Genomic DNA, 15,408 nt, shown 5'->3' on the forward strand with positions numbered 1-15,408 from the left:
TATAAATGATTCATTATTTGTATATATCATATATCTCCAAAGGATACATATGGATCAGTCAAATCTTGCACTTCATCTTTCTAATAATTAATAAACCAGTTGAAAATATGATAGTACCATGTCTTATAATACTATAATGCAGCTAATATGTGGGACATGAACCAAGCCTCAGATGAATCTGGGTATCTCTCTCTCTTCCCAATATACCTAAATCCTATATCTTCCTAAATTGGATACTGCTGGAGAATCATGACGCATGGAATTAAGATTGATTTGTGGGGAAAACAAAGAGCTTAGCTGTTGAATGCATGTAGAGAAATGCATAACTTTTAAGCTTTTGTTAATCTTATTATTCCATGAGACATGTCCCTATTGGGAAGTTTGAAAGGGGTGGGGTGGAAGGAAGGAAGAAACTATTACGTGTAATAAAAGATTCTTCTCGGAGTGAGTCATGTTTAAGGGAATTCCAAGAAGGAAAACTCCCTAGATGTTTAGAAATGAGTGAACAGGGCAACAGGATCTGGCATACATTTACAGACGTGGTGCTTCAGAAAATTTTGAAGTGATAACTTTCTATGAAGAAAGAAACCCCCCTTTTTTGTTCCTTTTTTGCATTGCAAAATGAGTTCAGAAGAGAGGGAAATCCCAGTGCCACAGTTGGTGCTTTCATTTAGAACGGCCTGAGTGAAAGCTTTTAACCGGGAGATACCTTTTAACCGGGAGATATGACTTGCAGAGAAGGAAAGCTCCTGTTTGTCATGAGGGCTTACTCCTCTAGAACATTTTAATCAATAGATTAGGAAATAATAATTTTAATTGAGGAGACCAGTCTGCCAGATTAACTTTTTAGTACTAAACGTAAGATAATTGGGCCTTTCTGCAGTGTTTGCTGTGGAGGAAATTGGGAGGACTGACTGGATTGTGCAGAAGGAACTTGCTGGTGTGGAAAGGAGATGCAATGCAATGCCTCCAACTTTGGGGCTGTTCTGTACAAGAGCCAGTACACTGTTTAGAAAGATGGGGTTTCCAGACATCCTTTGTGTCACCCTTAAGAGAAATGAATGGCATTTCTCTTAACTTACTAGGGAAAAAAATAGCTCTGGGCATATATCTGAAAGACTTCCTCCTTCCCTACAGACCCTCTCAGGTGTTAAGAGTGGGAGAGGGGGCCCTTGTGGTAGTTCTACCACCCTCAGATGTTGGGGAGGGGGGTGCCCCAGAAGAGGGCATTCTCTGTGGTGGCCCCTAAAGCAGGTGCGGGGAGCCATTGGCCCTCCCAAGGTTGCTGAGCTGTAACTCCCATCAGCCCCAGCATGGCCGGTGGCCAGGTATGATGGGAGTTGTTGTTCAGAAACATCTGAAGGACCAAAGATTCCCAACACCTGCCCTAACTTGTGGAATTCCCTCCCCACAGAGATCTGCCTGGCACATTCATTATGTAGCTTTTGTCATATTTTGATGTGCCTTTTTACCTGACCTTTGACACCTGATATGTCTCTTTTAGGGCCTATCCTATTCTCTGGACTGTAATTTGTTTTAAACTGATCTTAATATTGTACTTTTAAACTGCTGTAACCTGCTGCCCTGGAATCTTATGGTGAAGGGTGGATAAGAGATGATGATGATGAAGAAGAAGAAGAATCTCTGGCTCACTCTCTTACGATACTGCTGTGACCACCAGCTTTGAGGGCTTCAGGTGGAGCATATTCCCTCTTGATGAGTGCTGTATTGCATTGTCCAGGGATGCCCAAACTTGTTAAAAACAAAATTAAAATTCCACTTTGCTTTCCACTATCTCACAATGTTGCAGTTCCTTTTGTGTGCTTAGATTGTTGTTGATGTTAATTTCCTCCAAAAAAGAGAGCAACATGTGTTATGGTGGTTGTTTTTGTATGACTATTTTCATCTTCAGTCGAAGGAGAAAGAACTGTAGTTGAACAAATGGTTTCTGCCTAAAAATGGGCACTGCAGATACAAGGCCAACCTTTCACTTACAGAACATAAGTGTTCTCCTTGTAGTAAGCAAGCAAAGCAGTGAGTATATCAGAAGGTTGCCTGAGAGCATCTGAAAATGACCCAAGTACTATGGGTTGTATTCAGCTAAGCCCTACTCAGAGCAGACACAATGAAATTGATGAAACTAACTTAGGCATGCCCATCAGCTTCAATGGGTCTACTCTGAGTTGGACCAGCATTGAATACTACCCTGAAACCTAGAAACTATAGCCTAGCCTTGACCAAAAGGGTGGATGCATTGGCCTTTTCTAACATGGACATTTCAGGATTGCTATTGTTTTCCTTCAGTGGGAGCTCTGGTTTATTTATTGCATTAATCCATGCTAGTATTTCTCTCTCCCTCTCCCTCTCGGCTTTCCTCCTCCAGGCCCTTGGGATGCTGTTTTGGCACAAGCATAACATTGAGAAATCTCTGGCTGATCTACCTAACTTCACCCCTTTCCCAGATGAATGGACGGTTGAAGACAAAGTTTTGTTTGAGCAGGCTTTCAGCTTCCATGGGAAAACATTTCACCGAATTCAGCAGATGGTAAGGCACCACTGAGGATGCAGTGCAAAGGTGTAAGAGGGCTGACTTTCAAAGCAAGTGTGGGTGTTGTGATCTGTGTTGGGTTTGGATTGTCTCATATCTCCCAGTTGAGATGCATGACTGTCTAGAAATCTTTGTAGAGGTACGGGAAGAATGAGTTGCAAGATAATAAGTTCTTGGGATTTTTTGTGTGCAGGGTCCGTATTTTTTAAAATGTATTAATTTTTTTCTTCGTTTATGGTTTACAAAGCTTAAGTGTGAAGCACAACTATTATGACAATGAAGGGGAAGAAGGGATGGAGAGGTTGGCAGGGGGCGGGTACAAGATTACGATGAGGGAATAGATGATGTGCTGTGAATTCTTCATTCCATGAATGAAGAGCTATCTACAACTGGTCAGTCACTAATATCATAAGGAGCAAGTGTCTAGCTGTCTAATGGCCAGGTAATTGTCCATTTGATGTTGTGTACAACATGCAGCAAATTCATAATCTGAGAATGAGGTAAGGTTCTCCCATCTATTGTCATGTGGAGAGGGAGGGTTTTTTTCCTCCTTCCGGTGCTGTGAAAATAACTTGGTATAGAATGTCCACCTCTCATGGCTGGAAAAAGGTTCCACCTTGCCAAAATATATTCATCAAAATATAAATGTATCGAAAACCTTAGCAAAGTTTCTAAGGCTAGGTCTATTTATGTAAGCTGGGGGCGGGGTTGAAACCAAATTAAGGTGATAGAAATAAAACTAGAGTTTTTAGTATCTGTTTTTTAGCTCTGTAGTTTTATAAATTTGCCCATAGTATAAATCTCGCCTATGAGAAAGAATGTACAAAAAAGGCATTCCCTCTCTCCCCAAAGCTCTGCATTCTTGCTGTTCCTTGAGGGTCTAAAGAAAAAGAAAAAGAAAAAAAAGCAGAAGTGTTGCCTGTTTATGTTCACTGGAGATGAAGAGTCACACTAACAACTGTGTGCTGTTAATTATCGGAAGTAACAGCTGTAAAAAATATTTTTGCCAAGGCTTCCAGCTTAATCCCCTGTCTTTAAGTCACTGTTCCCCCAGTTCTTCACAAAAATATATATTTTTGTTGTCTAAGGGCAGAACTAGATGGTGGGCTGTTAGCCGGAATGGCCACCCATATTGATTTCTCCTATCCCCTTCTGTTTACACATAGGCAGAAGCTTAGCCAGTGATGTAGAACTGTAAACAACTATTGTGTGGCATGGGTACCTGTGGCCCTCCAGATGTTGTTGGACTCGCAACTCCCATCAGTTCTAGCCAGCATGGCCAAAGGAATGATGGGAGATGTATTCCAACAACGTCTGGAGAGTCACAGGTTCCCCATCCTTGCTCTACCTCATGGTTTGGAGGATTAAAAATGAGCCATAGGCTCACATGATCTTTTGGATATGTGGCTTTGTTTTCAGTTTGCTATTTAAGCATTGTTTGCCGTGATGTCCAGACTGGCAAACTGTGGTTAGCAGTTCAGACCATGGTACACTAACCACAGTTGGTTGATTAGAGTGTTATGGCAAACTATGGTTAGCACTAAATTGCAAACTGAAAGCAAAGCACGAATTATTCACCATAATTTACTGATCTGGATATTATCGAAAATGATAGTAGTTGCTAAAACTGTAGGAGAAGCTGTGCAGAATGGAAGAAGGAGTGCTCAAGTCCTCCAAATGATGATGTGGAGGATTGTCTGAATTGTCCGTAGTTAATAGTGCCTTTGAGTGTGTCACATTTGAGAGCCTTTGACTTATTTCAGCTAGTGAAAATAACCTTTCAGTATGTATAATTAAAACAAGATTCAGGGCTTCTTTCTCCATGTGAACTCTGGATTTTCAGCAAAGAAAAAAACACAAGCAAACCATTCCAAGGACATAAATATGGTTGCTATGCTTGTAAGTGTTTCAGGAAGAAATGGCTTTTCCCAGTCCTACTTACAAGTGCATTCTTGTGGCATTCAGAACTATTATGGTGGTGACTGCAACATCAGTCACTTCAGGTCACTTAGATACCATCATCAATGTATGTGGTACTTTTGCAGAGTAACACAAGCCAAAAGAGACATAGGAGGAGCTTGTGCTCTTAATTGCAACCGTGGGAGAGACATAGCAAAGGGCAAAAGGACAGATAGCAAAGTGAATGCAGTTACATGTACATAGGCTTCATTCAGTGGAAGGCGAGTGCTACGTGGTTATGCCCAAGGCTTCATAAAGGTCTGGCATCACTCAGGGGTAATGGAGTTCAAGGCAAAAGGGGACAATAATGGGCAGGAGACTTTGAAAGCAGGAGATCTTGGGTTGGTCCATTTGGAGGAGCGATGGCTACAGGAAATCAGAAGGTTTGATGTGGAGTGTGTGTTACAGTGATGGAGATCTCTTAAAAGTATGAGTGCTTCTCACACTTCCTGAGCTTCTCTCTTTTCAGCTTACCTCTGCACCACCACCCTGAGGCCAGGACTAGTCATTTGTTCCACAGTACATCATTTAGAGACCTTTGCATGCAGCTTGCTGCTGTGCAAAGATCTGTGGATTGCATCACTAATCTTAACAGACTTCAGAGTTTAGAACGGGAGGGGGCGGAGCCCTTTTCAGCCCGAAGGCCACATTCCCTTCTGGGCAGCCTTCCAAGGGGCCACATGCCAGTGGTTGGTGGGGCCAGAAGCAAAAGGAGGCAGAGAAACCCATGTGAATTTTACCTGTGTACAGAAGGCTACTTTGTACACACACACAGCCCTCTCTATCCACCACGCAGGCAAGCAAAAAGCATGAGAGCTCAAGAGCACATTCTAGCCAGGCAGAAACACTTGTGGAGGGTGCAAAGAAGAACTGGTGAGGTGTGTGGCCTGGGCAGAGACCTGAGTGCCAAACAGAGAGGCCTGGAGGGCCACATTTGGCCCCTGGCCTGAGGTTTCCCATGCCTAAGCTAGAACATCTGTGACCCCTCATAAAATTGCCAAGTTAAAAGCCAAGTGAAAAAATATAAAAGCAGCCATCAGATCAGCAACTGGGATGGTGAGGCAAATAGGACAGAAATTGTGCAACCAATCCAGTGTAAATCAATAGGGATGATATACTATTCAGCTGGCTGGCAAAGATAAAACTTCACTTACCTAAGTATTTGCCTTTCCCTGGAACTCTCTGCTCCTTGTGGTCTTCCCTATTTGAGAGCCAACGGACGAAGCTCAAGTATCAGGAGCAGATTTCTGGAGGGTACAAGGAGCTACTTGGGGAAAGGGAAATAGACAATTTTTTATGCCCCCCTTCCATTGGTCACAGCAAAGTCTGGTTCCCAGCCATTGTCTCATGGTCAGGAAGGAAAAGTTTTTGCCTCCTAAATTGGTATGCAAAATTTAAATACATTTCAGGTTGTAAGCACATTCTTTAAAAAAAAAAAAGAGCAAATTGAGAGACAGCTCCTTAATTGAAAATTGCTTTTTCTAAAGCTGGGCTTGTCTAGCAGCAAAAGCAGAACAACTGATAATGTAATTAGTATTTAAGTGAGAATACAGCATGGCTAACTCAGGTAGCGTTAGTGAGAGGGGAAAAACATACAAACTTGAAAAGGAAGTTGTTGCAGTGTAAAATGTGAGGAAACTGTAAGACCAACATGAAATAAAAACATAAAAGCAACCAACTGAATCCTTATTGGGTTCTTCAGAAATGTTGCCTTTCAAAGGCTGTGTTCACAAACACAAAACACTAAGCCATGGTTTGTTTTAACCATGGTTTGTCCAACAAGCCACACGGTTCATCACAGAGTAGCACATAAGCTATGGCTTGTTTCTCCAAAGCTTGGTTTGTTTTCCAGCTCACCTCATGACTGGCAAGTCTTGGTGGCCAAAGAAACAATGGTTAAACAAAGCTGTTGGGTTTCAGCATAATGCTGAACTATTGTTAAGGCCAGCTATAGTTTTGAGACCCCAACAAACTATGGCTTCACACTGTAGTTTGTTGGTAAAAAAAACAAACTATGGTTATTTTGCTGTGCTGGGTTTGCACATTCAAACAAACAATAGTTAGGCTACACAAACCATGACTTAAGAGTTATGTGCAAGGCAGGCCAATGTGTAACTCTTACTTTGTTATTTTAAATTAGTAGTCGTCAACATGCATTTGGGGACCTGCTTCTTAATTTTTCACATATATACGAGTGTTGGTAATGCAACCCACATTTGGTCATGCTACAACCCAACATAGGGTCCGACCCACCAATTGAATACTAAGAATTTAAATAAACTGGCTGTAGCATGAAAATGGCACCATTTCTGGAAATGCACCCAAGATGCTAGTTGTCGTTCCAGAAACTGGGTGCAGTGCATCTGCCTTTGGAGCTGCCAGGCACTCAGCCCTTTGTATCCTATTGCTGGTTTAGGCACAAGTGCTAATTTATCCCCAAGCAATGAGAGAATCACCGCCCTGTTGGTAATTGCCAACTTCTGTTCACAGTTGGTCGTGGCTCTTTTCCTTGACAAATTCCACTTTCTGATTTGAAGGTGGCACATGTGTTTAATGCAAGGGTGTCTCAGCAGTCCCAATATTCTGTGTTCCACAGCTTCCTGATAAATCGATAGCAAGCTTGGTGAAGTTCTACTATTCCTGGAAAAAGACAAGAACCAAAACGAGCGTCATGGATCGTCATGCTAGGAAGCAGAAAAGAGAAAGGGAAGAAAGGTAAGTCAGTCGATAGGGTTGCAAGATGGAGGATCTAGAAACAAGGGCTGCTTAATTTGCATATTGTGCAGTTTTGTTTTGTGTAAAATAATGTGGGCAGGTGGGATTCTTAACAAAAATAGATTTTAAATTACAGTACTGTGGCAGTCGTGTGTAAGGTGTAAATGTTCAATGTAGATATTGCATCAGACATACCAGACAAACTAGCAGGTAAACTTCTGACATGGTAAAGCAGGGGTAGCCAACATGGTGTCTTTCAAACGTCATGGACCACAACTGCCATCATCCCTGTTTGCTGGCCATGCTGGCTGGGGCTGATGGAGCTGGATTCCAGCATCATATAGCCCTGTGTTGCCTACCCCTGCCTTAAATAATAATGGATTTATTGCAGCATAGGTTTTTGTGGGTGCACCTGATGCAGTGGCCTCTGGTCCATAAAAGCTTATGCCATAATAAGCCTGTTTTGTCCTTAAGGTGACAAAATTCTCTGTGTTGTTTTTGGTACACAGCTACCTCTCTGGAAGTTATCACACAAACTAAAGCTCTCTTGTTTTTCATAACACTTAAAAGAAGCAGGGTTTGCAATCTATCGCAAATGAATGCTATCTCACTGCTTTCTGATTTGTTCCCTCTTAGAACAAATTCTTAGCTAGTTTTTGCAACTGTCTCTCTTCCTGAGTCACAGGAAAAGAGAGGGTTCTGTTGTACAACAGTCTGTGCTTGCCTACCTGTCTTAAGGTTCCAGACTTTATTTAGCAATCATGTTTGTTATGGATGTACTGTTTCCCCCAGGAAATGTGTAAAGTGTCAGGTGTGCAGCCTTGAAACATCTGTGAACACACATCAGGGTTCCCAAGCACATCCACACAGATGTATTAAGAATGCATGACTGTTGTTAATGCTTGTCTGTATGTTTATTTTTGGGAATACCAATATATCACCAGTGTGCCCGTGGCAAGCACAATAGCTACACAAACATGTGAAGCTACTTTGCCTCGGGGTGTCAAGTAAATTCAGTATGTGTGAAAGAAAATATTTTGCTTTTGTAAGAGACTATGTGCTTTTTTCTGAAGATAATGCATTCACTAGCTGAGGGCTGGAGTCCTAAAATAGTATAGGAGGATATAAAATACACAGTCTTTGTCGTTAACTACTCACCTGGTCGCCAAAGGCAACAAGGAATTCTATGCGGGTGAGTACATGCAAGTCCATCCATGTAAGTTAGCAGGCTGGTATTTTGTCCCTCCTCCACCAGTTTTCATGGAGCAAACCATGGAAGAAGGCAAGCTCCTTCCACTGTGGCTAGCAAGGAAACACAGCGGGCTGATGAAAGAAGGTGGAGAGATATTGCCCCTCCTCCACCAGCCCACTAGATAGAAGGCAACTAGCCTGTTAAGAGTCTAGAATTTGTTTTTCAGGCTAAAAACTTTTTCTTGCCCCATATGCAAAGTTAAAGGGGTTGAGCTTGGCATTTCAGGACTGGCTGTTCAGAAAGTGCAAATCTGACCACGGTGCAAGGATTATCAATTGCCACAATGTTACTGCTATATAAGATCAAATGTAGGCCATTCCTGGAAAGTCCTAAATCTTCTAAGAAATCTTTCTTTGTAAATATCCATACCAGATGCAGCAATTCAAGATCGCAGTAGATATCGGGCATGACTTTTGGGATGATGTCATAGACTGTCATACTATCCACTTGTCTCTGACAGGATTGGCCCAGCCTGCTTATAGGAAAATGCAGCTTCCCTGTTAATTCCTTGTTGTGAAATTGGCTTTTTGGGTAAATGAGGTCCTTGCTCTGGGCTTTCTTTCCCCCTCTCTTCCCCTTGTCACTCAGTCATGCATTCTGTTCCCAGGAAAATAAAATGTTGTACATTAAAGGGAGAAGTCATTTGTGCATCATTGCTTATAAAGCTTAGGGACTATTTTTTTAAAAAAGGCATGGCTGTGTTTAGACTATCATATCTCATTTTAAAATGGCAATATATGAATGAGCATTTTGCCTGTGCATGCAGTCCCTTCCCTTCTCCCTTTACCTCAGTTAAAATGTGGAAGTCTCCAATCATCCATTGTTTCCTGTGTTGTCCCAACCAACATACTATGGTTATCAGCTTTGCAGCAAGTACGCCAAGAGATGATTGTCTGAATGCAGCCTGTTTGTTTCACACCTTTTTTGTTTGCAAGCATGCATCACATTGGTGTTGCTGCTGTTAAACTTTTCCTTTCCTTTGCATTTAAAAGGCTCATGTCTGACAGCTTAATTGGGGTGTGTGTGTCTGTGTGTGTGTCTTTAAGAGGGATCGTCCATATGGCCCTGCATTGCTTATTCTAAGGACAAGCAACCAGAAAATGAAGAATGGAAATAGTTCCAAATGGAACACGGCTTGAATAAGTCTGTCCTGCCTCTCTTCCTTCTGCTTTCTCTTCATCTTGCTTATTCCCAATGACCAGTGTGGCCATGTGATCTTAATCTGATTTACAAGATATTTTTCCATACGTTTGGTCCATGGGAAAGCTCTGAAGATGTGCCCAAGTCTAGATTTTGTATTAATTCAGTGCTCTTGCAGTGCAGGAATATTGATTCAAAATAGTCATGGGAGCCTGTTGCTATGGAGATGGTGATTCCACTCTTACAATTTAGGAAAGGGGCTGAGCTGGCATATGCATGTTTTGTGTGAATTTTTACTAGGAACACACATAAACTGCAGGTTTAGATTGTGCTTGGTTTGGTAGCTATGATCCACCGAGAGCAAACTTGGAAAGGCAGGGTATAAACGTTTTAATTGTAGTATCACTGAGATGAGCATGTGAGCAAAAACTGTAGGCTAGATCTCTGGACAGCATGTGGCATTGCAACTAGTGCCTCCTTAAAAAAAAATCCAATTTCAGTAAACAAGCCAATATCTGAATATATATGATAAAAAACCAGGACTTGATCACAGTCTGTGGCGCATGGTAGCAAACACTGAAGGGTAGATTTGTACAGCATGAGCAACTGCAGAATAAAGAGAGACTTTCCCAAGCACTGGATTGTTGCTTGCCTTCGCCAGCACAAATTGTTGCAACTAAACTGATGTGGGAAGGCATGTGAATGCTGCTTCACATGTTTTTCTAGCATGTTTGTTGTTGGGATTGGAACAAGCAAGTAGTAACGGGGAAATTGTTAGGAACATAGGAAACTGCCTTACATTGAGCTAAACTGTTAGTCCTTCTATCTCAATATTGTCTACACTGACTGGCAGCAGCTCGCCAAGCTTTTTCAGACAGGCTTCTCTCCCAGCCCTGTTGGAGATGCAGGGGGTTGAAGTAGGGACCTTTTATATGCAAATCAGATGCTCTGTCACTGAGCTATGGTCTTTCCTATGGCTGTGTGAGGATTTTCTAGCTCACCTGATGCCTACGTTGATGTCATTTATGCACCAGACAAATATGTTTTTATTTTCCCGGGCTTTTAAATGAATTTCTGTTCTTCCTGGATTTTTAATCCTGGAGCTGCAGTTACTGTTTTCAATGGATTTTTGTGCTGTTTTCTTTTTGTGTGTGTTAGTGTATTTATTGAATTGTGTGTTTTAATATTTTTATGACTTATCTTGTTTGCTGCCCTGGGAATTCTCGAGAGTTTGACAGTGCATTTTATTTATTTATCAAATAAATAAAGGTGCATGTGAAAGGAAATACATGCATTCTCCCTTTGCCTCAAGCAGGTGTACTGGGAAATAAAAAGCCACCCAGATATCCCTCCACACATTACATTTTATTTTGTTAGTTACTTTATATGTTGCCCTTTTATATAAATGTTTGCAGGGCTGATTTCTTCAATAAAGTAAAACCATAAAAATACACAGCGAACAAAATTTTATCCACCACTTCAGTTTATTATTATCGGCAAAGCTCTTTCCGCAACTAAAAGAGAGAAAAAAGGCAGTAGCTACACCCCAGTGGGAGAGCATCTGCTTTGCATGCAGAAGGTCCCAGATTCAATCCCCGGGATCTCCTGGCAGGGCTGCAAAAGACTTCTGTCTGAAACCAGAGAGAGCCGCTGTCAGCCATTGTCAGACAGAGAGAGATAGCCAGCATGGCTCGTGGTCAGGGATGATTTACTTATAATAAAATTTATATACTGCTTGTTTTTTTTAAAAAAAACTTCTAAGTGGTTTACAAGGAACATTACAATTATAAAAAATAAAACAGTTAAAACAAATAAGCAGTTAGAAGCAATTTTTTAAAAAATTAAAAAGTAAGGGGGGGAGTTTAAAAATACATCAGCTTCTATGTGTCTGGATAGGCTTGCCTAAATAGAAATGTTTTAAGCATGCACCGAAAAGCATACAGCAAAGGCACCTGCCTGATGTCAGCAGGCAGGGAGTTCCCAAAAGGGAGGTGCTGCTACACTGAAAGAACAATTTCTTACAAGTGCAGAACAAATATTATGTGGCACCTGTCACATTGCCAGTTCTGCAGATTGAATCAGTTGATTGGGCACATAAGGGGTAAAGCATTCCCAAGCTGTTAAGGGATTTATATACCAATAGTAATCCCTTGAACTTGGCCCGGTAACAAATCAGCAGCCAGTGCAGATCTCTGAGCAGAGCTGTTATATGCTGACAGGGTCTCACACATGTCAGCAATCTGGCTGTAGCATTCTGCTCTAACTGCAGTTTCCAGGTCAAGCTCAAGGGAAGCCCCACATAGAGTGTATTGCTGTAATCCAATCTTGTGATTACCAATGCTTCAACTGCTGTGGTCCAGCTCTCCTAGTCCAGGAATGGTTGTAGCTGTTGTACTAGGCGCAACTAAAAAAAATATGCTTCTAGCCACTCAGGCTACCTGGGCTTCCAGTGACAGAGCTGGATCTAGAAGCATCCCAACATTGCATACTTGCTTCTTCAGTAGGAGTGCAACCCCACCCAGGCCAGGCAGCAGACCAATTTCTCCGACACGAGCACCACTCATCCATAGCACCTCTGTCTTGCCAGGATTCAAGTTCTGCTTATTTTCCCTCATCCATCCCATGACTACGTCCAGGTACTGGCCCAAGGCCCACCCAGTCTCTCCTGATTCCTATATTATGGAGAAATAGATCTTCAGCATATTGATGGCACCTTGCCCCCAAACCCCTAATGACTGCTCCCAGTGGCTTCATATAGCTATTAAATAGCATTGGGGATAAAATAGTGCCCTGTGGCACCTCATCGCACAGCTGCCAGAGGGCCAAGAAGCACTCTCCTAGTGCTACACTCTGAACTCTGTCATGTAGGTAGGACTGGAACCACTGTAACACGATGCCCCCAATTCCCATTCCACGGAGCTGGTTCAGGAGGATACTATGGTCAATGGGATCAAAAGCCTTGGAGAGATTAAGAAGCGGGAGCAAGGTCACACTCCCACTGTCCTGATCTCTGTAAAGGTTATCCATCAACTTGGCCAGGCCTGAATCCAGATTGGAACATATCTAAATAATCTGTGTCACCCAAGAATGCTTGCAGCTACCCTACCACTCTCCCAGAGAAGGGGGTATTTGCAACTGGATGACAGTTATTCCAGTCCAAAGGGCCCAGGCCATATTCTTTAGGAGTGGCCGCACTACCACCTCTTGGGCATTGTAGTTGACCAGCATCAGAAGGGCACCGTGTTTGCTACCCCAGATGGACCCCGTGGTGGGACTCTGTATGAAGTAGCTTCATAGAAATGCTTTCTTTTGTGGTCGATAATTTGCCATACAGTAACTACAGACACATAAAGTAAGCGTATGTGAAAAAAGGAGAGAGAGGGATAGATTAGTCAGTGTGTTGTTCTCTTTATTTATATGTAATACATTAAAAACCAATGATTGTATATTTGCAAAATAACATATTAGTTAAGGGTGCCTGAACCAGTGCCCCCTCAACAATTGCTACATGAGTTATTAAAATTCTTTTTGCTTCGATCTGTAAAACCTCCAGGAAGAAAATAACAACAACAAAAATGTTCTGCAGAAAACAGGTGCAAACCCTGGGCTTCGTGGAAGGAATTCTAAAAGAGATTAGGAGAAGATAGTGTTTTGTATCGTATGGGCTTCTGCAATATTTTTTTTTTTTAATTTCATGGGTTGTTGGAAAGGTGTGCCAGTTTCATTGGATCTGAAACCTATGCATATATTAAAGGTGGAGCCAGTAAGTTCTTCACCTTTGTCTGTCCTTCCGCCATAGCACAAGCCATTTCAGCACTATCCACTGCAGCAGGGCTGAGCCAAAGGTGGAGAGTGACATCTGTGAGAACTACGGTCCAGTATTCAGTTGGAATGATTAGAGGATAAAAAACCTTGCTGGGCTAGATCAGTGGTCCATCTTGCTCAGAATTTGACGATAATGCTCATGTTGGATTGTATCCACCTAAGTTCTACTCAGAGTAGATCCACTGAAATTAATGGACCTAAGTTAGTCATGTCCATTAATTTCAGTGGGTTTATTCTTGAGTATGAGTAACATTGAATACAACCCTTTGTTTATCAGTCACCTTCCACACACCTGTCTCAAGGCAATGCACAAAAACAATGAAGTACAATAAAAACAACCAGTGTGATGTAATGGTTAGAGTGTTGGACTATGACCTGGAGACCAGGGATCGAATCCCCACTCAGCTATGAAGCTCACTGGGTGACCTTGGGCCAGTCACTGCCTCTCAGCCTAACCTACCTCACAGGATTGTTGTGAGGATCAAATGGGGAGGGGAGAACCATGTACACTACCATGAGCTCCTTGGAAGATAGGTAGGATGTAAGTGTAATAAATAAAATAAACAACAAAGAAAACAGCAAATTTAAAAACAACATAAAGTAGACACCCATAGAAGAGATCAATTCGTCCAGCTAGGAAAGTTTATCAGAACAGAAATGTCTTCAGTTGTTTCTGGAAAGGGCAGTTAGAGGGCACTTTTCCAAAACCTGACACGAACGCTGTTCCAGAGAACAGAGCAGCCACACTAAAAGCCATACTCTGAGTACTGTATGTACTTGATGTTGTCCTATGGCAGATGTGGGGAACTTTTCTTCGGATGATGCTAAACTTCAACTCCCATAGCCCCAGCAAGCACAGTTAATGGCCAGGAATGATGGGAGCTGTAGTTTGGCAACATCTGGAGGGCCAAAAGGCTCCCCACATCTGCCCTACAGGACACCTCTGGAGGGTTCACAAGGGTAGCCAACCCTTCTGAGTCAATCTGGCAACCAAGCAGTTGGCTTTCACGGGAGACAAACTGCTGTTTTGGCTAATAGCTACTGCTAGACATGTCCTGCCTTCCTTTTATATTCCCTTCCTTGTGTACCCTTTCCTTGTGGTGTTTGGCTTTTCTTTTATTTTTTTAAAGATACTAAGCCTGCAGGCAGGGTTTGCCTATTTCAAAATCATTATCATGCCGTGTCTAGCTGTTGAGGCTCTTTATAAACAACAAATATTAATTAACTCTCTCTTTCAAGGTTATTGCTAGTGACAATAAGTTTTAGAGGGCACATGATGTAGCTTGTATCCTTTTTGTTTGCAATTTAAAGCAGGGCTTTAGACCTGTGGGGAGCTGCTCTGTCCCAGGTTAGACTATAGCCCAAGGATATGGACCTCCAGGTGTTTTTGGACTCCAACTGCCATCAGCCCCAGCCAGCATAGTCACTGGGCGGGGTAGTGGAAGTTCCCTATCCCTGATCTAGCTACAGTATTGTCTAATCTGACTCAAAGGTCTCTGGTTCCATCACATGTTACCTGATCCTTTTAACTGGAGCTGTCCTGGAGCCTTCTACATGCCAAGCATATGCTGTACTACTGATCTGTGGTCCCTTCCATTCCCCTATGGGCCAGATTGGGGCTGATACTTCTCTCCAACTAGCTCCCTGAGCCTCTGCTCCATCTCTTTCTTCCCAGCTCCTGTGAGGGAAGGGCCATAGTTCAGTTGCAGAGCATCTGCTTTGCATGCAGAAAGACCACAGTTCAATTCCTGCCTTCTCCAGGTAGGGATGGGTAAAAACCCCTGTCCTGAGTCACTGTAGGCCAGCCTTTCCCAACTAGTGGGCCACCAGATGTTGTTAGACCACAACTCCCATCAGCCTCAGCCAGCATTGCCAACAGTCAGGAAAGATGGGAATTGCGGTCCAACAACATCGGGTGGCCCACTAGTTGGGAAAGGCTGCTGTAGGCCATAATGAGCTTGATGGAGCC

The 15,408-nt window shown here is 42.5% G+C and overlaps 1 protein-coding gene across 2 annotated transcripts in view; it reads left to right on the plus strand.

The window, feature by feature from the left end:
* The window catches only part of RCOR1 (REST corepressor 1), a 172,851-nt gene that overhangs the window by 108,266 nt on the left and 49,177 nt on the right, over window positions 1-15,408 (plus strand). For both annotated transcript variants that reach the window (XM_061612205.1, XM_061612204.1), the window contains exons 5-6: window positions 2,384-2,545; window positions 7,104-7,222. In XM_061612205.1, the coding sequence (XP_061468189.1) occupies window positions 2,384-2,545; window positions 7,104-7,222 (281 nt within the window). The remainder of the gene's footprint in view (window positions 1-2,383; window positions 2,546-7,103; window positions 7,223-15,408) is intronic.

The sequence above is a fragment of the Rhineura floridana genome, chromosome 2 (assembly GCF_030035675.1).
Source record: "Rhineura floridana isolate rRhiFlo1 chromosome 2, rRhiFlo1.hap2, whole genome shotgun sequence".
NCBI lineage: Eukaryota > Metazoa > Chordata > Lepidosauria > Squamata > Rhineuridae > Rhineura > Rhineura floridana.